Raw genomic sequence first — 23,912 nt, forward strand, 5'->3', positions numbered from 1 at the left:
CTGTGGAGAATGTCAAGTTATGTAAGACTGCCTCCAGGCAATATACAAAACTTACTTGCCAGTTGGGTTACTTACCTGCTCTCTCCGTTACTTTTGTTTTAAGTGCCCTATGTGTAAAAATCCACCTTTTATTAAGGCAAATGTAGTATTTTTCTTTAATTTCTCTTAAATTTATATTTGAGACTTAAGGCATAAATCTTTGATTTATAAAGAATGTTAGGATTACTTGGGATCTGAAAATAATTCAACATCATTAATTGTGAACTTTGGAATTGGTCGATTAAAAAATCAAACATCTAGTATATACCAGATGTTGCTATAATTATTAAGGCCCTTTTAATATTTTAAGGAATTTATATTTAGTCATTTGTTCTTCCAGTGGTAGAAAGTGGCAAAGACTTTCATATTATGCATACTTTCTTAATATAGCTTTTAAGAATACTCATTAGGTAATTGTGATGCATTTTCAGATTTTTCTTGAAGGTTTGTACATCTGTATGTCAATATTTCTAATGCATATGTCAATTTTGTTGCTTAGTTTTCACAGCAATTATAATAAAATAAGCAGATGGGTGGAATAAAAGTATGAGAGGATTATGCCTCTTAAAATCTATATAATATCTTTATATAATAAAAATTAACCCTGCTATTCTTGTTTCTGGCCACATTACTTTTAGAATTTGTATTTATTCTTTTGACTTTCATAATCTTTACTAATAGGCTACTTGGTTTATGGTTTTGTACTATAAAAATTAATTTCAGTGTCTATTTAAAAGACATAAAATTTTGTTTTAAGACTAGTGTGTATTTTTAGAGCATAACTTTAGTGCAGCTACTTAATTGTTCATGCTTTTTTATTGCAAGCATTAAATTTTAAATTATAATTTTTGTCTTTACTGAGAGACCAAGAAACCATACTATCAAACTCTTGACTGGAATTTCTTTAAATAAGATAATTTTTAAAGTTGTATAGTGCTGTAATGGTTTAAGTTACTGATACTATAATGATCACAAGTAAATTCCTGGAGCCAATCAGTAACTCATGAATAGATTTTTCAGTTACCTGGGTGGAACATGTAGCTCTTGTGCTTATTAATACACAGTAAATGCATCTGTCAGTGAATTTCAGGTTTTTTGTTTTGTTTTGTTTTGTTTTTTTGTCAGCAGACTGAGAACTATGAACTAAGAATTCGCGAGCAACAAGAACAGCTCTCATTTCAACAAACTCTTATTGACAAGCTAAGATCACAGCTACTTCTTATGGAGTCTAGTCGAGGTATTTCTTTCTCTTTCCTTTCTTTTTTAAATGTATTTCTGGGACGTTTTAGAGAAAAGGTAAATTTTGGATTTTTTTTCTTGTTTGTTTTTTTAATTAGTTCTGATACAAAAACCATAGTACAGCTTTACATTATGTTTATTTAATTTAAACTTTAGGACATGCGGAAGTATGTTCTGTAGGCTGAAACACTAGATTGATAAAACTTCCTTGAAAGCATTTTGCCAATGAATACCAACAAGCTTCTTTTAAAAGTTTGTGCCTTTGAGTTGAAAACAGAAGCTCTAAAAAAAAAAAAGAAAAGAAAAGAAAACAGAAGCTCTAAGAATATATAAGACAATTTGTGCAAATACTAGAAGATGCACATACGTTATACATCACACTAGATTTCTTGAGAAGAGAAATCAAAGATCCGTGCATTCAGATAGCTGAACGTGGACTGAGCCCAGGAAGGTGCAGAAGCTTTGTGCCCTTTCCGTATTCCTTGCCCTGGGCATCTCTCTCAGTAAATATCCTTTGAACAAAAACAGTAAATAATTCAAAAAGATACAGTGTCCAGAAGTTAAGTTACCATGAGCGGTTGTAGAGCCATGATAAGCAGCAATGATATGTTCAATTGTTCAGCAAAATAAAGCAAAATACAAAAATAAATTAGTTATTTCATGTGTACAGAAAAAACATTCTTGTTTAAATTTATATGCAGAAGAGAAAAACATAGAAGAGGAAGACAATTCAGCCAGTCCTGATGAGACCTGATAAGCTAGGGTCAGAAGGAAGGGGAGGAGAACCTCCCCTATCTTGGAGAGAGGCATGGGAGGAGATGAGAGAGGGTAGGTGGGGTTGGGAGGGTAAGAGGGAGGGGCCTATAGCTGGGACACAAAGTGAATAAACTGTAATTAATAAAAATAAGTAAATTTTAAAAAAGTAAAACAAAGAATATAAACCACAATGTTAATAACAATAATTCACAAGTCATGAAAATTTAGATAGGTTTTTTTAAAAATAATTTTTAAGAGTTTATTTTATGTTTATGGATGCTTTGCCTACATATGTTACTACACCATGTGTGTGCCTGATTTCCACCAAGGTCCATAAAATATATTGGATCCCCTGAACCTGAAAATAGATGGTCATGAGCCACCATGGGGCTCTAGTAATCAAACCCATGTCTTCTGGAAAAATCAGCAAGTACTCATAACCATAGAGCCATCTCTTCAGCCTCCAGCTTTTTTTTTTTCCCATATTTTTGTCATGACTACATTTTCTAATTTTCTATAAGCATGGAAGTTTTTTTTAAAGTAATTATCTTAGACAAATATCTGTACTTGCAATGGCCATATGAAAGTTTAATAGACTTGGGGATGTAGCCAGGGTGGGGCACTTAGCTAGTGAATTCCCAGCGCTATCCTTCCTCTAAAACAGCCGTAAAGTTTACCTGTTGATACAGTAAAATGCAAGAAGCAGAATTCAAGTTTTCTGAATTCTCATAGGAAAATAAGTGTTCAGTGGGAAGGGAAAATCTCTATAAATGGGCATCTTGCCAAAGTAAATATTACGTAAATATTGTAAAACTAGATCTTACAGTTTATTCTTTTGAAATTACTGAGATTTGTTTTTCTGTGGTTGTTTGGTTTTTCATTGTTGTTGTTTGGTTGGTTTTTGTTTTTTTGAGACAGAGTTTCTTCATGTAGCCTTGTCTGTCCTGGACTTGCTTTGTAGACCAGGCTGTCCTCAAACTCACAGAGATCTGCCTGTCTCTGCTTTTCTAGTGCTGGGATTAAAAGCTGGCTAGCTAGGCCACAGAGGAGGACATTGCAGCCAGTCCTGAAAATATCTGATAAGCTAGGGTCAGATGGAAGGGGAGGAAGACCTCCCCTATCAGTGGACTTGGAAAGGGACAGGGTAGAGACGAGGAAGGGAGGGTGAGATTGGGAGGGAATGAGAGAGGGGGCTACGGCTGGGATACGAAGTAAATAACCTGTGATTAATATTAAAAAAATAAAAATAAAATAATTTTAAAAAGCTGGTGCCACTATACCCAGCTTCATTTTTATTATAATTATTTTTCCAGGGCTTTCTGCTAATTCACAAGGGTTTTTTCTTGCAGATAATAGTTATGGCTATGTACCTTTGTTTGAAGATGGTGAAAAAAGGAAGAATAATTTGACCCTTGATGAACCACATGATAAAGTGAAACTAGGAACACTGAGAGATAAGCAATCAAAGGTAGGAAGTGTACTGTCAGATTCATGTTTAAGGGGTTAGGCTTCAGAGAGTTATAGATTATTTAGTCTATCTGATCTCATAATTTGAATGGGTAGATCATAGAAAGAAAGTAGACTTTTTTTTTTTTTTTTTTACCTCTAACATTGCTTCTGCAGAAAATAGAATTTAAATGTGGATATGCAATATATCTTCTTCATTTCATTTCTCTGAGGCAATGATGCACCATTGAAACTTTTTAGGGAGATTTTTAAAATTAATTTTATGTGTATGTGTGTGTGCACCATATACATGCAGTGCCTTCAGAGGTCAGAAGAGGCATCAGATCTCCTGGAACTAATTACAGACAGTTGTGAGCCACCGTGTGGGATCTGGGAATTAAACCCAGTTTCCCTGTGAAAGTAGGAGTGCTCTTAACCACTGAGCTCTCTCTCTCTAGTCCTATTATTATTTTTAATTATGTGTATGTGTGTATCTGTATGTGAATATATGCAGATGCCCATGGAGGCCAGACGCATTAAATCTCCTTGGTCAGGGGTTACAGTTGCTTTTGAACAGAGTAAGTGCTAGGAACCAAACAAATCCTCTGCAAGAACACACTATTAACTGATGAGCCTTCTCTCTTCAGTCCCCTACCACTAGAATTCCAAACAAAGTTCTGTATCTGCAAAAGTAACATATTTTCCTAAATACTTACATTTAAAATAAAGCTTAAGCTTCATATGTCCTAATGTTTTTTAAAGATTTGTTTGTGTATGTCTTTATGTTAGTATGCTCTTTGTGTGTATAGATGCATGTGCCTATTACAGGCTTTCAGAGCTAGAAGAGAGAATTAAGTATCCTCTGATATTACTACTCTACCTGTTCATTTGAGGCAGGATTTTTTTAAGGTTGGTTTGTGAGTTTTATATGTGTGAATGTTTTACCTGCATGCTTGCATATGCACCACATGCATGCCTAGTAGCCATGGAAGTCGGAAGAGATCAGAAGATCCCCTGAACTGGAGTCAAGGATGGTTGGGAATCACTGTGTAGGTGCTGGGAATCCATCTTGGGTCCTCTGAAAGAGCAACAAATGATCTTAACCAGCGCACCATCGCCCCTGCCCCAGAGACAGTCTTTCCCTAAATCAAAACTTACATTTTCCTCTAGATTGAAAGCCAGCAAGCACCAGCAATCCTACCCACACCTCTCTTGGTGCTGGGGTTATAAATGGTCACAGGCACTCTGCTTGTTACTTGAGTGCTAGGATCGGACTTCACTCCTCATGATTGCACACCAGAGCTATGCTGAGCCATCTCCCCAGGCTCCCTAGTGGTTCCCCATCCCCTCAGAAGCATTTAATAAAATTTGAGTTTTAAAAAAGTAGTAAAGCTTTACTGTGAATTAGATAGTAAGACAAATGATTCTGGGTTTAAATTGTTTTCTATTTTCTTCCTTCAATTTCCTTTGCTTGGCCAGCTTATCTCCAAAGAATTAATAATGCTGCACCAATTATACTGTGTTTGTGGATAGACCGTGGAAAAGGTCTAAAGATATATGTCTGGATAAGGAAATAATATAACTTCTGTCATTTGTCACCATTATCCTTGCTAACAATACAAGAGATATTTATGTTTGCATTATATGTATTATGTATAATATATACACATCTACAAACACAACTTTGAGTCCATTTTTGTAGTTTGTGTACATATAGTTATGGTACAACCAATAAGGGAACTTACCCCTGGGAGAAGCTAATGATCCCTCTCTCAATAGTCATTAGTTGCCTATAGTTCTTTGTCTAGGGGTGGGACGCCACAAAATTTTTTCTCCCAAGTTACGTGTCCATTGATACTGCTATTGTTCTGGCCTTGTTTATGCAGCCGTTTTAGGAGAGTTGCTTCACAGTTGGCTTTCTGGTGCTCTGACTCTTAGAGTTCTCTTACCAACTTCCTGGTGTTCTGGTTCTTAAAACTTTTCCACCCTGTCTTCCATTATTTCCATAAATACAGGAACAGTGATGTAGATGTATATATTGGGACTGGGATCCCCACCGTCTGTTGATGTCTATATGGGGTCCAGTATGGTTTTCTGTGATGGTCTCCATTTACTGTATGGAAGAGTCTTTGATTTGGGGTCGTGGCTACACTTAAATGTAGGTTTACGGATAAGATAATGTAGTAAGGAACTATTCTAGCCTAAGAACATAGTGATAATGGATTGTTTTCTGAGGTCCATGGCCTCACTAGCCCAGGAAGCTGGCTACATTTCCAATACCAGGCATTATCTCCCTCCTGTTGAGCGGGCCTTAAGTCCTGTCAGACAACTGTTGATTGCCACTGACTGCACCTTTATGTGTATCTTGCCGTGCTGGCAGTTGTCGTGGTTCCTAAGTATTACAGCTGTTTAATTGCATCACTCCTCTGCATCTTATGTGAAAGCTAAACTGCAGTAAAGAGGCTTTCCGGTCAGATCCTCAAAGTCCTGTGTCCCAATTGTGAGACGTTTTTCACCATGGGGACCCACCTTCAAACCCCGAGAGAGAACCACGGTCTGTATCTATATTGTTTGGGAGTCACTGGACTATCCTGACCAACTTTTCAAAAAAGAGGGTTTTCTATACTCACTGTTTGGGGTTTTGTTAGTCTGTGGTGCTTGAGGGAAGCATTGTCAGCACAAGTGGTTTAACTTCCTTCAGTATGTATGACTTATATAAGGATATAGGTATATATGTGCACATGTACTGATTTACCATGTATATTTTTAAGTAAATATGAAATAATACAATTCCTTAATGCTTTCTCAAGCAATTTTGGTGTTCTTGTCCCTTGTCTCCTCCCTCTTATGCAGTTGGAGGCCCCCTCCCTGTAATTTCTTTTCCCAGTTCATATCACCGATATCCTGCTATTCCCTCTCTCCCCCCCACACACAATGATCCTTTGTCCTTTTTGGTTTTTGTGGTTACTCTATGTTTAGACTCCCTTCTGAGGACTTGATGCTCAGATCCAAAGATGAAAGAGAGCATGTGACATTTGTTTTTCTGGGTCTGGGTTCTCTCACTCAGTATAATCTTTTCTAGGTGTAACCATTTACCTGAAACTTCCATTTTTTTTCTTACAGCTGAACAGTACTCATCCATTTTTTTGTTGAAGGCCACTTAGGTTTTTTCCATTTTCCTGTTATTGTGAATAGGATGGCTATGAACATTGCTGAGCAAGTATCTGTGGAGTGAAATACCAAGTCCTTTGGGATTATGCCAAGGAGTAGTATACCAGATCACCTACTAGATATAATTTTAGTTCTTTGAAGATTCTCCATACTGGTTTCCAGAATGGCCAAACCGATTTGTAATCCTACCAACAGTGAATGAGGGTTCTTCTTCCTCTATAACTTTGCCTGTATTTGTTGGCAGTTGATTTGTTGGTCTTAGCTATTGTGACTTAGGGTGAGATGAAATCTCAAAGTAGTTTTCATGTGCAGTTCCCTAACTGCCAACAGATAGGATGATGAACAGTTCTTGAAGTATTAGCCATTTTTTTTTCCCCATTAAGAACTCTTTTTAGAGCTCTAGCCCATTTTTCAATGGGGTCATTTGTTTTCTTGGCTCTTTGCTCTTTAGTTCTTTGTGTGTTCTGGATATTAATGCTCTGCCAGGTGTAGGCTGGCAAAAAGTTTCTCCCATTCTGTGAACCTTTTCCTCTTCTGCTTGACTGTTTTCTTAGCTGTACAGAGCTTTTTAGTTTTGTGGGGTTCTAGTTGTCAATTATTGGCCTTATTCCTGGGCAAGTATAGTCCTATTCAGAAAGTCCTTTTCTACTCCTATATCTTGTAGGTACTGACTGTGCTTTCTTCTAGAAGTTTTAGTGTTTCAGGTTTCACATTTGAAGTCTTTGATCTACTTGGATTTTTATTTTTAGGGTGATAGATACAGGTCTAATTTCATTATTTTCAGCCTGTAGACATCAGTTTTCCCAGCACCATTTGTTAAAGATGTTGTCTTTTCTTGTATATGTTTTTCAACTTGTTAAATATTAGATGGTTATAGTTATAGTACTTATGTTTGGGTCTTCTGTTCTATTCTATTGGTCTTCATGTCTGTTTTTGTGCCAGTATCATATTGTTTTTATTACTGTAGCTCTATAATGTGTTTTTAAGGATAATTTTAATTTATTACATTTTTGAGAGCCAGTTATTATATTCAATGTAATAATATAATTAGGCCTAATTTAGAGAAAATATTGGCTAATTAAGCAATTGAAATTAAAATCATTTACATTTGCATATGTATTGATCTGTACTTAATAAGTTATAATTAAGTTCACTTTTAGCTAATCCAGATGAGAAATCATTTCCTAGGAATAGAACTTTGAAATACTTTGTTATATTAGTTTTTTCTTTTAAATGAAAGCAGTCCATATTTAGCTGCTCCTTTGTAAAAGTATGCATCTACAGGATGAGAGTAGGAAGACATAGAAGAATGGGTGGGTTATACTTTTAGGTGTACGCTAATATGCTGATAATGTTTAAATAAAACTAATCTGTTTCTAGAAGTTACATTCCTAATCAGTCGGTCTTGTTTCTGTATGAATTAGTAAGTTAGCAGAAATGTCTTTAACCCATAAGAGAAGGATTTATTACTAGCCACCTGTAGTCCTTTTGTCCTTATATCTGTTGGGTCACTTGAAATTTTGTTTTCTTTAAACTTTCTGTTAGAATATGCAAGAGGCTGTTGGATATTTTGGCAAATTGCAATTTGTGTGGCCACCTACAAAAATGACACATGAAGCCAAAGGAATAAGAAATACATGGTATGGAGGAACCATTTTAGAAAATTTGACTTTATGTTTTGGTTGTAAGCCTAGCCTTTAATGTCTGAGCCATCTCTCCAGCCCAAAAATTTGACTTTAAAAAACATAAAATTGGGTTGGGATGTGCCTTCGTGGTTGAGTGCTTGCCTGGTATGCATGCATCCTGGGTTTAGTCTCCAATACTGTAGTCACTCAATCAATCAAAACAATATTTATAGTTCAGCCTGTATTTGTGTTATTCCTATACAGAGAATATGCAGGAGTCCTTTGTCTTCTAAAAAGGACATAAAGAGGCCAAGACAACAAGGCTCTGTCGTTAGAGGACACTCAGAACTGAAAGAATGTACCTGTTTCTCCTCTTGTTCACCACAGTAGTTACCTATCTTTTACTCTGCCTGTCATATAACTGGTTACTCTAAACTTACTCAAACTCAAAAACTTAACAGCACGAAAGCAACAAATTATTTTCTCTGTTTCTGTCAGAAACTCAGAAGTGACTTAGGTGGATGGTTCACAATTTCTAATGTTGTTGGAATCAAAATTAATCAAGGAGTACAGGCTGATGGCTTTACTGGTTGGAGGACCCACTTCCAAAATGGCTCACTCACATTACTTTTGGCAGGAAGATTTGCCATATGGGCGTCTACTCACAGCCTGGCAGCTAACTTTCCTCAGAGTAAGGTATCCAAGAGCATAGTGCAAGGTGTTTCCTATGACCGAGTCACTGGAGTCACATACCTTTATTTTCACAGTATTCTGTTTATTAGAAGTAAGTTATCAGTTGCTCCCGGAGCAAAGAATTAAATTCTGTATGTTGAAGAGTAAAACAATAGTGTTGCACGTATTTTTAAAGCATCACGGGCATTGTAGGTTAGAGTCTGTTAGGAAAATGCCAGTGTTAAGGGGTAGGAGAGAGGATTAGTCCCAGCATCAAATGATGACAGTGACTTCAATTTCTTAAATCCTATGATTAAGCTCAGAAGGAAGAAATACCATGGCCCTATGATCTTAAGAATTCGAAAAATTATAATTTGAATAGAGAATTTACTATATTCAGTGATTTACTATACAGTGCCTAGAGAACTAGAAATCATTACATGTTGTTACTAGTTTTATAAAGAAGTTTAAAAACTGAAAATATTCATAAATAAAATCAAATTATGTGAAAATGCCCCTCCTCCTCCCTTCCCCTAACTCCTACTGTGTGCATATATATTGAACTTGAATTCCTTTTAAGCTTTGAGTACTCAACTGTTCTTTTGCAACCTAGAGTTCCAAATGCTACCACAGTTCTTCCAAAACAACACAGTCAAGTCTCTCACAGCAGTACCCTCTGGTCCTGGTTCCAGTGTCTCTGTTAATTTGCTTTCTTTTGCTGTAATAGGCACCATGACCAAAAGCAATGTGGGGAGGAAAGGATGTATTTCGTCTTACAGTGAGTTCATCATGAATGGTAGTCAGGGCAAGAAGTCAAGGAAGGAGCCTGAAGGCAGGATCTGAAGCAGAGACCATGGAAGAATGCTGCTTATTGGCTTGCTCTTCATGGCTTGCTCATTTGCTATTTTTTTTTTTTATGAAAAAGATTTATTGAATGGGGAATGAGGGAAGAAGAAATGGAGGGAGGGAGAGAGAGATGGAGGGACAGGAAAAAAAACAAAGCAGAAAGTGCAAGAGAGGAGAGAGAGAGAGAGCCCAGTTTATTTTTTTATACAACCCAGGATTCCCTGCCCAGAGAATGGCACTACACACAGTGGGTTGGGCCTTCCCACATGAATGCCCACAGACAGAACAATCCAATGGAGGCACTTCCTCAGTTGGATTCTCTCCTTCCACATGACTCTGGTTTGTGTCAAGTTGACAAAAAAAAACAACCCAGCAGATAGCCTTCAGTTTTTGTGTTGGGGCTATTTGAACACCATTAAGCTTTCTGGTCTTCTGTAGTGTATAAACCCAGGATTGACAGGTTTAGGTGTTGGATGGCATCTTCATGCTTGCACTATGTGCATTTACGGACTGTGAACTTCTGGTTGATTTCCAACTTAGGGATACCTACGTGCTGGACCCATACCTTCCTTCAGTACTGTAGACATTATTTTCTGTTGCAAGTCTCTGTAAACTTTTTGTTTGTTTGTTTTTAAGTTGCTATATATTATAGTCTGGGTTTTGTGTCTAAAGAGAGCATAACATACAGATAGATGGCAGACATACCATTTATCATTTAAACAAAACTTAAATTTTAGACTTTTCATCAAGACATTAATCACAAAGTGATTTTCATCAGAAAGTTATATCTGATTTATTTCATCTAAACATCTTATTATATGTTTCTAAGAGAAGAAATTATATTAAAATTGACATTTTAATATATTAAAAGTTACTCAAATGTTAAAAATCTCGTTGCAGTGGTTTGTTAATGCTTACTCTGTCTTTCCCTTGTTTAGTATACAGAAATGGTGTTGTGGTTGGTAAACAGTGGTTCATGTCAACTTAGGGCCTAGAGAAAACTAAAAGAAAATGTTTTTTTTATATGTCCCACATTCGAGAATTTAGAAAAAGTAAATGTCTCATTCCTTCTCCTAACCGGCTTTATTTTTTATTCAGTCATTAAAGTTCAAAGCTTTTCCCAAAGCTATCAGAATTAAATATCACAAATTCTAAGAAAAAGAAGTTGATATGTAAAACTTTTTACTATGTCCCTTAAATTTAAATTAATATATATGTAAGAATATTTAGAAAAAAAAAAAAGAGGTGGTATTTTCCCTAACATTTAAGCAAACTTGAGTATTTTCAGTGTGGCTGACTTTTCTCCCCTTTTGTCCCCAAATTACCACCTTTCTACACACACACTCTTTTTAATTGGAAAGCCTACAAAATTGAGTTGGCATTTTTCTTTCCTGCCTTGTTTTCTCATGCAGAAGCTTAAAAAGGCTGTTTTCTCTCACAACATTAGTAGGTAAGGAACAGACCAGCCCTCCACTGACCAACACAAAGCAGTCTAGTTTCTCTTACTTGTGTGTTAAAATCTGTCGTCCTAAAAGCTTTCCACGTCTGCTTTGAAGATGTTCTTTTTCAGGGGTATAGAATGTGTCTACATTCAATTTGTTGTATTTTGGGTTGTTTCATATTATTTTCACTGAATTTATGTGCCACAAATCCAGCTTCACATACACAACACAGTTGGAAAAGAAAAGTCTTTAGCTTTCAAGAGTATTATTCTTTGATACTATACCAAAGCTTAGTACGAAACAGTTGCTTTTTTAAAAAATGTATTTGCATGTGCATGTACATACACCCCATGGTGTACATAGGGAGGTAAGAAAACAACATGTAGGAGGAGTCTCTTCTCTCGTTTTATCATGCTGGTAGGAGGGATCCAAGTCCAGAGTCATGGTGACAGGTGCCTTTACCTGCCCAGCCATCTCACTGGTCCAGTTTCTTAAATGTTAGCTACAATCTGACGTTGGAAGCCACATCAGTGAACTCTCACTGACTTAAAAGCCAGTGGTCTTACATATTGACTGCCTTTTTACTTACGTATGGTTTTAGAACATAATGAGGTAGACATTTGGAGATATTGGCGTACTAAATTGTATGGATTATAGATCTTCCGAGTGTTGACTTATTAGATGATATTTTAAAATCAAATTTAATGTCATCACCAAGCTCACCACAAAAGCCTTTAAGTATCGGGCAGCTGTCAAGCTTACTATAACAGGTACAACTTTTCCAAAATTTTAATTCTCACTTGAAAGCTCAAATTTTATCATTGACAACAAGTCTTGTCACTTGTTTTCCTTAAAGTGACAGGCTAGCTTCATTTGCTTTTGAGAAAATGTCTGAATAACCATAGCCTGCATGTCATTCATTCTTTGAAGTGAAAATAGCATTCTATTAAAAAAGTGACTAGTTCAGCTTGCAACTCAAACATTACACAAGTTTTTTCCCCAAGACAGTCCTTGCACTTCAAGACACTTCAGCAGTTTCACTCACAGTTGCTTTTTGTACAATCAGTTTAAATGCCAATACAGTAAACACTGCAAATACCATTTTAATGCTATTGTGAAACTAGTTTAGCAAATGGATGGCATTATGTAAGTTTAATCACTAACCATTTTGTAGATGTCAAAAGAAAAAATAGAGCATGACAAAGAAAAATGCGTGTATTGGCTATAATGCAAGCAGCAGTAATGGATCTGCCTTGTTCCCACCTGGGCAGGAGGAGGTTTACAGAGGAGAACTCGGATGGATGCCTATAATGACGTTAGTGGAAAGGAACATGCAGCTTAGGGAGTCCTGCACTTTAGAACAAGCAGTAGGTAAGCTGGATCTTTGGGAAGCTATCCGGTCTTTCCAGTTGACTGTCTGTAAAACAGTCCTGAAATGACGGTATGAAAAAGAGTCAGAGCCTTCTGTTGGTGGCAGGTGCAAGGACACTCCAGGCCTGTGATAGACGTCCCCCTCCAGTTGCAGATGTCTTGGGATTCACGGGGACCCTGAGCTCAACATTGAGACTCACTGGTCTAGATGGATAACTGCTGTTAGAAAATCATCTTACCTAAATTAATTACAAACTTGTTTTTAAAAATCATGGCAGAAATACTAAGAATGTGCTAGCGTTTCATCAGCTTTCAGAATGCATGAAGATCACAATGTTTCCTCATCATTTCTTTTCACATTTACTGGATAACTGTTATATGTTTAAATGATTTCCAGTTGCGTATCTGTATCCGTTGTAGTAAGTACACATTAAATGCTACTTTTTTTTACTGTAATCTATTAAAAGTGTGGAGACTAGGGGTGTCTAGCACGGGGGTAGAGAACTGGTTTAGTGTTCTCAGTCCTGGGTTTAAGAATGTAGGTGACAGGACAGCAGGGTCATTCAGTGCATGAAGATACTTCCACCAAGTCTGATGACCCGAGTGTGGTCCTGGGGACCCACGTGGTGAAAGGAGAGGGTTACCACAGCAGGTTCCAGTCTCACCACACACAATGTGTAAATTAATGCAATAATTTTTTTAAAGAGAGAATATATGTGGATCAGAAATGAATAGCAAAAAAGCCACTTAGCTTTGTTTATCCACGGGATCCCCAGCACTTTTTCCAATGTGGTATTTTGACATTTTTTGTAAACCCTTCAATGACAGTACTAGAATTTGGGGGTTGAGGAGGGGCAGGCTCACCTACCTTTTCATGTGCACCTAATATGTTACACACTAAACTCACCTGCTTACGGAGGCAGACTGCTACGTTATGACAGCAGACTCACCCCAAAAGATTTTTTTCTTTGCCACTAGTCATATTTCCATATTCTCATTTAAAAATTTCAAAGATTCTCTGATTTGTCTTGTTTTTGTATGTTGAGTATGGTTTTATTTAACGTAAAATACAAATACTGAAGAGTGCCCGTCACGGTGCTAACTTAACTTAACTTATAGTTAACTTAACTTAGGTTATAGTTATTTTCCCAGATCAGTTTAATTTAAAGGCTGCGTTGGGAGAGGGGTGTAGGAAACCTTATTCAAAATAGTTAACTTATGTGGTTTCTATTTTGCATGAGAATTCACCCCCAGGAATGAATATTTTTACATCTGAAAAAAGGCTGGAGTCTTGGCTCTGCGTGTAAGAGCACTGGCTGCTCCTCCAGAGGGCCCTGATTTGGTTCCCAGAACCCACATGGCAGCTCACAACTCATGTAATTCTAGTTCTAGGAGAACCAATGCTCTCTTCTGGCCTCCAAGGGCACCACGCGTGGATGTGGTACACAGACAAACCTACAAGGAAAATCCCATACACTAAACTAATACAGTATTTTTTTAAACAAAATAAATGCAGAAAGTTAAATGTAGAATGTAATGGAAAGTGAAGGAGTTAAAACATAGTTTAATAGAAAAGTATTACTCTCCAAGGTGATGGTAATACATTTGAAGTTATAATAGTTATGTGTAGATGAAGTATTTTTAACTTTTTTAAAGTATGTTTTTTATTGTAGTATTGAATTGATATATATATATATATCATGTATAATGAATATATATATTTATATATATATATATATGGTAGATTTATATTTAAATAGAACCCTGTAGAGAGCTTGGAAGTAATTGGGGTATTTAATTATATAGTGTTTATTTTCTTGCCATTTCCTTTAGAACAGTGGGATCAACCCATTTGCCCTGGAGTTGTTTGCACACTGGTAGTGTGCCTAGCGCACTCTCTCAACAGACCAAGCTCCTAGTATTTTGTTCCTTTTGTGTGCTGTTTTTTCAGAAATGTGAACAGGGGGAGATTTTACATATACATAGATTTGTGCAGATTAATTATAATTTTCCTATTTTTATACTTACATTATCTCATTTCTTTCTGTATTTTTTCCTGATCCTATTTTCTGGGATCTTAATCCTCTTGTTTTTGCTCTCTTCTAGTTCAATTAAATCTGTTACTTGACATCACTGTGAATTTTGTCTCACTGAAGCTTGTATGGAAGTATCCAGCCTCAGTTGGTCTTTTAATATTTAATTCTTGAAGTTCCCAAAATCTACATGAAAGTGAATCCCGTGTTTTCTGTTTTTGTTTTGTTTTGTTTTCCACTACTCATGTTTTATTCTTCTGTGCTGAGTTTTACCCGGCTCATCACAGCTTTCCATCCCTTATCAATCCTTCCTCTTCCCCTGTGTGTGTGCTTCTTGATTTGTGTTACTCAAATGATAGATAGATGGACCTGCACTTAGGGTGAAGGCAGAGGGGTCCCTGGGAATGGAAGGCCAGCCTGGTCTACACAGTCCCAAATTGGCCTTTCTTTAAAAAAAAAACAAAAACAAAAACAAAAAAAACACAGTTCTCTTTATTCTGTTTTAAAAGAATTTAATTATGTGAATTAGTATTGACTCCACCAAGTTGCCTGAGCACCTAAAAGTAAACATCATTTTTACATGCAAGGATCCCATCTAAAATTTAGAAAATACTTTATGCAAGACTGGTATAATATGACAGGTATTGCTATGTTTGTCATTGCTATGAGAACTTATCTCCTTTATGTAAAATTAGCTTTCTAGGCCTGGAGATACAGCTCATTGGTAGTAAAAAACATTCTTGCCTAGAATGTTTGAGATGATGGGTTCAATCCCCAACAATACCAAAGTAAATTAATAAAAATAAAGTTAATATAATCTTTTTAAGGTATTTGTTACTTAAATATAAGAGAATATACACATTTTTGCTCTCTATATCAGCTATAACAAAGATATGACTTGTCCCAAAATGTAAACTGATCCATGCCTATAATCCTAGCACTTGGGCAGCGGAGGCATGAGGATCTTGGAAAGTTCTCTCAGTGACATACTTAGGTATGTCATGTTACTCTGGTCTCTATCTACATCGTTTAGGTTAGTCTTGACCCCACATTCTCCTGCCTCAGTTTCCCAAGTGCTAGGATTATAAACATGGTTCAGTTTGCATTCCTTTCTTGGAGGGTATGTTCTGAAAGGCAACCCCAAAACATTTTCAGTTATCTTTTTGTCTATTTTACAGTGCTAGGGAACACACCTCAGGTCTCAGGCATGCTAGCCAGGTCTCGGCCATGCTAGCCACATGGCTAGCCCAATTTTTCATTATCTATATATGAAGAATAAACTAGATTTTTATTAATGAAATACTAGCTGCTGTTTTCTCTATTTGAGTATCAACAAATACTCTGGCTCTGACATGCCTATTTTTATATGATACCTACCTATGAAAAAACAATTGGTTAACACTAAGATATCCCAATTCACACAGAATGACACATCAGGAATACTTCACATCTTCAGCTTTCAGGTGGGTTTATCTTAATAGATTCTCCATGGGCTTATCCCTATGGAGAGTGAATATGACATGTAAACCTTACTTCATCATTCATTTCACTAGTTATATATTCTAGACTAGAACCTGAACTAGGTCATGCTGTTGTGTGTTTCATGCCTCAAAATAAATTAATTTGTTGAATGATTTGACACTTAATAATCTCTTAATGCTCAAATTTCTCTTGTTCTCTTACTTGAAATTATGATAATTTCAGTTTCCTATAGTGTAAAGTTCACTTGAATAATATTTGAGAATCAAAGGAAAAATGCAAGTTAATGTCTTTCTAGTGTTAGCTTCCTTGCTAGCATGCACAGCAAATAATAGCCTTCATTAAGGAGGGTAACCGTAAAGCAGGATTGCTGGTATATGCATGCATGCGTACACACACACACACACACACACACACACACACACACGCACACAGTTCTGTAGTTGGGAGGGTGAGACATCAGAAGACCGTGTCAGAGAGAGGGAGGTGGCAGGAGGGAGACAACATTTAAAAGAAGGTCTGGGTTGAGGAAAGTGTTGAAGTTGTCAGTGACTACATTAATCCTAAAATCTTTCCAAAATAAACATTTTTCTCAAAAAAGCTATTTTATATTGTTACAGTGGAAAATGGCATTAACATGTACATATTCTAACTAAACCCTACCTCAGAACATCTTCAGAAACCCACTCACATTTTTATATTCCAGTTAATATGTTAAGGGTCCTTTAAATGCCAGGGATTCTAAAGTTTTCAAATGAGGGCTGGAGGTGCTGGCATACAACAGTAAACTCAGCTCTCTTGAAGCTAAGACATGATACTATCACAGACTGCATAGTGAGTTCCAGGCCTGTCTCAAAGGGAAAACGTCCATTTGCATCACATTAGCAGATGTATGAATGGTAAAAACTGCAGTGTAATGTTTGATATGGTAATGCTTTTTCTTCAGTAGTATTAAGAACAAGACTAGGAAAAGCTGTATTTTTAAATCATAAATGAAAAGATTTTCATTTTTAGATGCTTATAGAAATTCCTGAGTTACCTGAGTCTCGTTTTGCCCATGCCAATATACCCAAAGATTTTTTTCACTAGTTATCAAATCTCGACATCAGAGAAGGTTGGCACCAATCATTTTCTAAGCCAAACAAAATTTTATCATTCTTTTATTACCTTTTTTTTTCCACCCCTTCCCAGTTCCAATTGGTTTTTAATGATCTTTTGACCTCAGAACAGTCACTCTTAGTTTTTGTAAAACTCAGACTTTGGAAAGTAGGATGTCATTACAACTTTCTGTAATTTATCTTCAGTTTTAGGTTAAACATTCTATTTGGTTCTATTTAAGCTCCTAATAAAACAGTTACTGCAAATTTCTAGTGGCAATTTTTAAAAGAAAATCATTCAATTTATTATAATCCTTTTTATAATTTAATATTAAATTATCAAGCATTTTTATTCTGTTATTGTACCCTTAACTTTTTTACTGTACATTTGATAATATTGTCAGAGTTTTGGTACAGGGACTGAAGAAATGACTTAATAGCCCTTGCTGCTCTTCAGGGTGTCTGAGGCCTCTGGTCTCCATGGGCATCTGCATATATGTACAGACACACACAATTAAAAATAATAAAAGTAAGTCTTTATTTTGTTAATAGCTAGCAGTGACATTAATTGAATAAAACTAAAAGTTACGCAAGATTGGGCCAGGGAGTATAGGCACTTTCTGCTAAACCTGCAGACCTGAATTCATTTCCCAGGACCCAGATGGCAAAGAGAGAACCGACCTCTGCCAGTTGTTCCTGCATGCACACACAAAATAAATAAATGTAAAAAATGGTTTTAATTTTAATTTAAAAATTACACAGGGTAGGCTAAATTGAGACTCTGACATGAGGACTAGTTGACATGTTGTCAGCGTATGGTTTCAGAAAGTACAAAGAGCATACCAGGTGTGGTTAGTGGTTCTGTTTTAACTGGACAGGAGAGTACATGACTAAGGTATATTCTGTGCTGTCAGTTTTTAGTGTCAATATATGTAATACCAGTGTAGGCCACAAGGTGGGAGTGAAAGGCAAGGACTTGTAGCCAAACAACCCAAATATATGATGCATTGTCTTTATAACCTTTTAAATGCTTAGTAAATAAATAGAAGCTGTAGCTTGACTACTTCCTCAGTTACGGCTGCATTTCTCATTTTTTAAAAACTGTAATAAGAGACCAAAGGGCATTGATTTTATATATACAGGCCATTATTAGTGAATATCAAAGGACAAAATATCAGAATTTTTTCCCCTAAATTTCTGGGTATAGAGGTGCTTGGTAATCAGAGTAGCAATTTTTATTAACTGAATATGAAAAAAAATGTTAATTGCCATTAACAGGGATAGTAGCCGAGAAATTATAAAAAAATACTTTATATTTGCTATCTTCATTTTCCTTGATCTCATTTAAAGAAAAAGTCTTGTCATATTTTCTATGTGTACATAAAACCTGTTGTACTTGTGTGTGAGAGAGATAGCACATATGCACAATGGGACTGGCCTTAAACAGGTGCATGTTGCGTTTGCTCATTTGAGTTTGGAAGTGTGCAAAGTATGACCATTTCTTTCATCTTAAGGGGAGAAGACAAGAAGTTTCTTCTGGAAGAAGAACCTCAAAGGATCTCAGCGTTCCTTTACAGCATGAAAGGTGGTTCTACATCCCTCTTTGCCAACTCGAGTTTGTAAATATTAAAATATGTACTATTTGTATATTTAAATTTTTTAACCATTATAAAAGAAAAATAGTTGATTCTTAACTAGTAGAGTGGACCCGCATATGAAAATGACCTAACAACCACATATAGTTAAAAACAGAATTAAATCTAAAAAGCTGAATTCTCTAACAGTCCTTTATTCAGCAAGCCTTATTGTGGCTATATTGTTTGACATGGGTGTGAACCCTGATATGAACCAGAGTGAAGAATAATTAATACTCTGTGGTGTCTACGGAGAACATCAGTGTTTTGTGTGAATAAGTAGATACGTTAACCTGAGGTGCTCTTTTGAACTGTAACTGTTATCACTTGCTTTATGCTTAGTTTTTTAAATATTAGAATTGTTTGCAGGATATTTTCTACAAGTTTAAATTTTATTTTTAATGTTTAACGTTTTGATAATTCTATGGTTTGTAAAAACTATGCTGTATATATTTAATTACAATTAAAACATTTGAAGTTATAACTTTACATTTTAAAATATTGATTTGCTTTATAGGGATAATATAGAGAAGACTTTCTGGGATCTTAAAGAAGAATTTCATAGGATATGCTTGCTAGCAAAAGCACAGAAAGAACATTTAAACAAACTTAATATACCAAATATTGTGACTGGTAAGACTGAATTTTTCTTGTAGTAATTTTAATTGTGCTGGTTGAAATTGCTTTAACTTTCAATGAGAAAATACTTCCAAATGCTTATGAAAGGCTAAGAATCTGCACCTTGCCCCTTAGATTTGAATAAATGTATGGTGTTAACTTCTATAATGTACATTATAAGATTCTTGTCTTATTATTGTCTTCATTGTATATGGTGCTGTATATATGTAATTGAATAGCCTAATTAGAAATTAGCATAATGAGAAGTACCGTCTTGAAAAATATAGGATTCATGTCTATATGTTTATTTGGGGGGGTCATATTGAACACTAATTCACATGTCAGTAAGTGATCTTAAAGCAACACTACCATATATGAGGTAACTAAAATTATAATATTACATTATTTTTTAACTAAATTTTATCTGTCATATCACTAAACACTTATAGATTATGATAATCTAGCTTAAGAATGAAAATGTGGAATGCATATTTCCTTAGAACCAGTTCTCCTGGCAGCACAAAATAAAAATTGGGTATAAAATACCACTTAGGAACATCTGTTTTGCACACATGTTGGGTTTTTGTTTTTATTGAGGTAGGGTCTTAACCTGCAGTCTGAGACATGGAACCCAGCATGTCAACTAGGCTGGCCTTAAACGTGCAGCAGTCTACCTGCCAGTCCCCAAATGTTGGAATTGTAGGCCTGAGCCCCAGGCTTATTGCAGTGTTTGGGTTTTTTGTTTGTTTGTTTGCTTGCTTGCTTGTTTGTTTATTTGTTTGTTTTTTAAGCTCTAGACTTATAAGTAGCTACTTCAGTAGTTAAATATTACCAACAAAATAACAGAAATTGAGTCTAGCATCCAAATACTTCAGTAAACAAAAGGAAAGTAAAATGATCATTCAGAATGATATATTCTCTTTTTACCCTTGTGGCTTGGGATATTCAATAGGCAGTGCCTAAGCAATATGATTTACAGTTTTCACTCTGAGAGACGTTGCAACTGTGATGACTAGCATGTCCTTAACTGAAGATCCTGTTTTTCTGTGGCTTCATTCACATCATAGCATTTTACATCACTGCTAGTGTAAATTCTCGTTGCCACTACTAGCGTTTATTTCCAGAAGAGCTGAACATTGTGTTGAGAGGAAAGGAAAACAACCTTTGTAAGTAGAAAGAATTTGTGTTTCTTTTCTTGCTATCTATCTTCCCTCCTTCTCAAAAAAAAAAAATTTCTCCACCTTAATTTTTTTAATGTTCATGAGAAACTGATCTTTTACACAGGCTAGAGATACTAGAAATCAGCAGTTTCACTTAAAATAGGCTAGCTGTATCTAGAGTTCATAAGCATGTTATTTGAACATCAACATGTTATCAAAACACTGTAATAGCGATATACTCTTTGTTACACAGAGAACATAACCCATTATCAATTATTTAATACTTTGACCATTTTTAAATTGCTTAAGTCTAACTCTTAGTATGTATCTGTCAACCTGAACACTGAGTGTTTAACTTCAATTTCTTCTCCACTAAAGCTGTTTCCTAAGATTATTCCTGTGCTTTATAATAACTGTGTCACAGAGAAGAAGTAAAAAACTACTCTTGAAGTGTTTTAGATCTATCTGTATTAAATCAAGTAAAGCTTTGCTTGGTCCAAACAAAACACAAAATGTTAAATATTATGCCCTGACAGTATAGCCTATACTATCTCCTACTGTGATTTGGGGAGAAAAATGAAGACACAGTGTAGAAGCAGTCACCTGCCTAGGGTTTCCAGACGCACGTGTCATTACCATGTCTCTTCTAGCCATTCACTCAGGGCAATAAGCTTGAAGAAGGATAAGGGTGGAACTGTATGCTTAAGCAGGCGTCTTCTCAGGGGAGGGTAGCTGGTCTAAAAGCAGGCTTCTGTTTCATTGTCAGTTAGACTAGAAGAGTGTAGAAGTGGAGTAGACAGTCATCAACTCTTTTGTCACTATTCATGATAATTTGCAAAAATAGTCTAAAGAGCCTATATGTAAACTTGGAAAAAATTTTTTATTGCACCTGTTTTCCTTGCAAAACTAAGTGCTACAGAAACAGATTACAAAAGCTGCATACTCACTGGCTCTTGGTGCGGTGTCTGGTAACAAGTGTTTCTGTGAACTTTGTTTTTATTTTATCTAAGCTCAGACTTCTGATAGTCATAGGGTTAACGTGGCTAAGCTCATATGGGAGCCAGCTCTTACAAAAGAAAGTACCTGCCTACTCATTACAGCTGTTTATATCTCTCTGCTGTCTTTGAAGGGGGTTCAGGTCAGCTGGTAAGAAAGTCATTGCAAGCATAGTTCTGTCAGCTTGAGGGATCCTCTCCGTGTAGAAACCAACATGTTCAGTTTAGCTAGTGGTTCTGAGACACTGGAGTGGACTGCCTGGGTTCTAGTGCCAGATTTAGCACTCACTAACTGCACAACCTTGGAAGTAGCCACGGAATTAACCTCTCTATATCCATTCCTTCACATGTAAATTAGGGATAATAATGGTGCCTGAGTTGGCGTTATTCTCAGGACGAAGTGGATTAATGTGCGTACCACAGTTAGTGCATGGCACATGGAAGTGCTATCAGTGTTAATAGCTGTTGCCATTAGCAGCAGCTGCAGATTCTAAAGCATTTACCCTGTTGTACTGAAAATCATTTGAGAAGGTATTCCTTCTCAGGTATTAAAAGAATCTTATTCCTGTTCCTAGCATTTCCCACCACCTTCAAGTCTGCTGCCAGGAAAAATGACTGCTTGAGATTGAATGGACTTTTATCTACCTCACAAGTCAAATCCAGCAAAGCAATTGAGTTTGGTCTCAATTACTATATTTTTCCTAGTCACAGACAGAATATCTGATAAATGTAGGTTATAATCTTAGACCCTGTGAGGAGAAGATACAGTATCATATGTGTGCCAGGCAGTAGGTGGGACACCTGGGTAAACAGGGAGCAGAACATGGTTTTAGATTTCATAGAAACCTGCTTTAATAGGGGAAGGGGAGTCTACTTGCAAATATAAGAGTTCAGTCCTCATCATGGGAGAGTCGTGCATGGTGATCTCATAAGCACAGCACTAAGAAGCTGGCGCTGGATGGAGGACTGAGAGTTTGGAGTCAACCTGGGTGCCGTGATGAGGCAGTCTGAGAGAGCATGTAGGTCTGTATGTCGTGTTACAGAGTGAACTGAAGAGGTTGGGGGCATTGTGCTACACGCCATATCCAAGCAGAAAGTGTTTTGTGTTGGAACGTGCTATGACAACATATAAGTGCCATAAGGCCCCAGAGATCAAAGGAATATAAAGAAACTGCCATTTGTTGAGTGCCTGCTTACAAAGACAGACTGTGGATGGGCCTGTGTGTACCCTGTGTCTTATGCCTTGTGCCTTTCTTGGTAAAGTCTTTGTTTGTAAGTGTATGACTTCACTAATGACTGTTTCTCCATTGAATAAAATATATTACTGCACATCTAGTATTGCACACCTGTAACTCCAGCCTGTGGGTGCTGGAGTCAGGAGGATCAGGAATTCAACGCTAACCTTACCTACACGGTAAGTTCTAGGCCATTCTGAGCGTTGGGAGACCCTGTCTGAAAGACAAAAACAAACAACCAAATACACCACAAAGCACATTGGCTTCTTGAAATGACATCTGTGAAGCCTAATTTTGTGTGTTCCAGTATCTCAAGATCATAAACATGAGCAGTGCTTTGATAATTGTTGGGTGTGGTTTGGTTTCGTTTTGTATTATGAAATACTGCTTTTGCTGGCCCTTTATTACACTGGCCTTTTGTTGGCTTGTTTCTAAGTTTTAATTTTAGTCATGTGTATGAGTGTGGATGCCCATCAAAGCCGGAAATGCAGGATCCCCTGGAACTAGAGTCAGGTGTTTTGAGCCACCCTGTGTGAGTTCCGGGAACTGAACTTCAGTCCTGTGGAAGGGCATACATACCCTTAGTATTGAGCCATCTTCCCAGCATAACACTGTGGTGTTTTCTGAATTCCTAAGTCTGCATTTTCGTTTTGTTTGACTCCTCTCATACACCCAGCATTTGCCAATTTCTTGTCTTTCATTAACGGCTCATATCTCCATTTAATTTGCTGTGGTCCCTGTAGCTGCAACTCTGCTTCCACAGAAGTCCCCATTGCCAGCATCTGGCTGCAGCCTAGAGATCGTGTTGGAGAAATAGCTTCTACATGAATGTGCTAAAGAAGCTCTGGTGCCCATCTCACATCTGCTTCTTAGTTAAAGATGAGAAAATAACATATACACATAGTTTTCTTTCATTTCCTTTTTTTTTGGGGGGGGGAGAGACAGAGTCTTTCCATTTAGCCTTGGCTGTCCTTGATCTTGTTATGTTGAGCAGGCTGGCCTGCAGTTCACAGAGATTTGCCTGCCTCTGCCTCCTATGTGTTGGGACGAAAGG

At 36.6% G+C, this 23,912-nt stretch overlaps 1 protein-coding gene across 11 annotated transcripts in view; it reads left to right on the forward strand.

The window, feature by feature from the left end:
- Positions 1–23,912, forward strand: part of Tank (TRAF family member associated NFKB activator) — a 77,388-nt gene that overhangs the window by 48,749 nt on the left and 4,727 nt on the right. For 6 of the 11 annotated variants that reach the window (XM_021647370.2, XM_021647368.2, XM_021647373.2 and 3 more), the window contains 4 exons: positions 1,165–1,276; positions 3,384–3,502; positions 18,731–18,801; positions 19,368–19,483. In XM_021647370.2, the coding sequence (XP_021503045.1) occupies positions 1,165–1,276; positions 3,384–3,502; positions 18,731–18,801; positions 19,368–19,483 (418 nt within the window). Of the gene's footprint in view, positions 1–1,164; positions 1,277–3,383; positions 3,503–18,730; positions 18,836–19,367; positions 19,484–23,912 lie in introns of those variants that run through there. The other 5 variants (XM_060390255.1, XM_060390251.1, XM_060390253.1 and 2 more) reach the window with 3 other exon arrangements.

This window comes from Meriones unguiculatus, chromosome 8, assembly GCF_030254825.1.
Source record: "Meriones unguiculatus strain TT.TT164.6M chromosome 8, Bangor_MerUng_6.1, whole genome shotgun sequence".
Taxonomy (NCBI): domain Eukaryota; kingdom Metazoa; phylum Chordata; class Mammalia; order Rodentia; family Muridae; genus Meriones; species Meriones unguiculatus.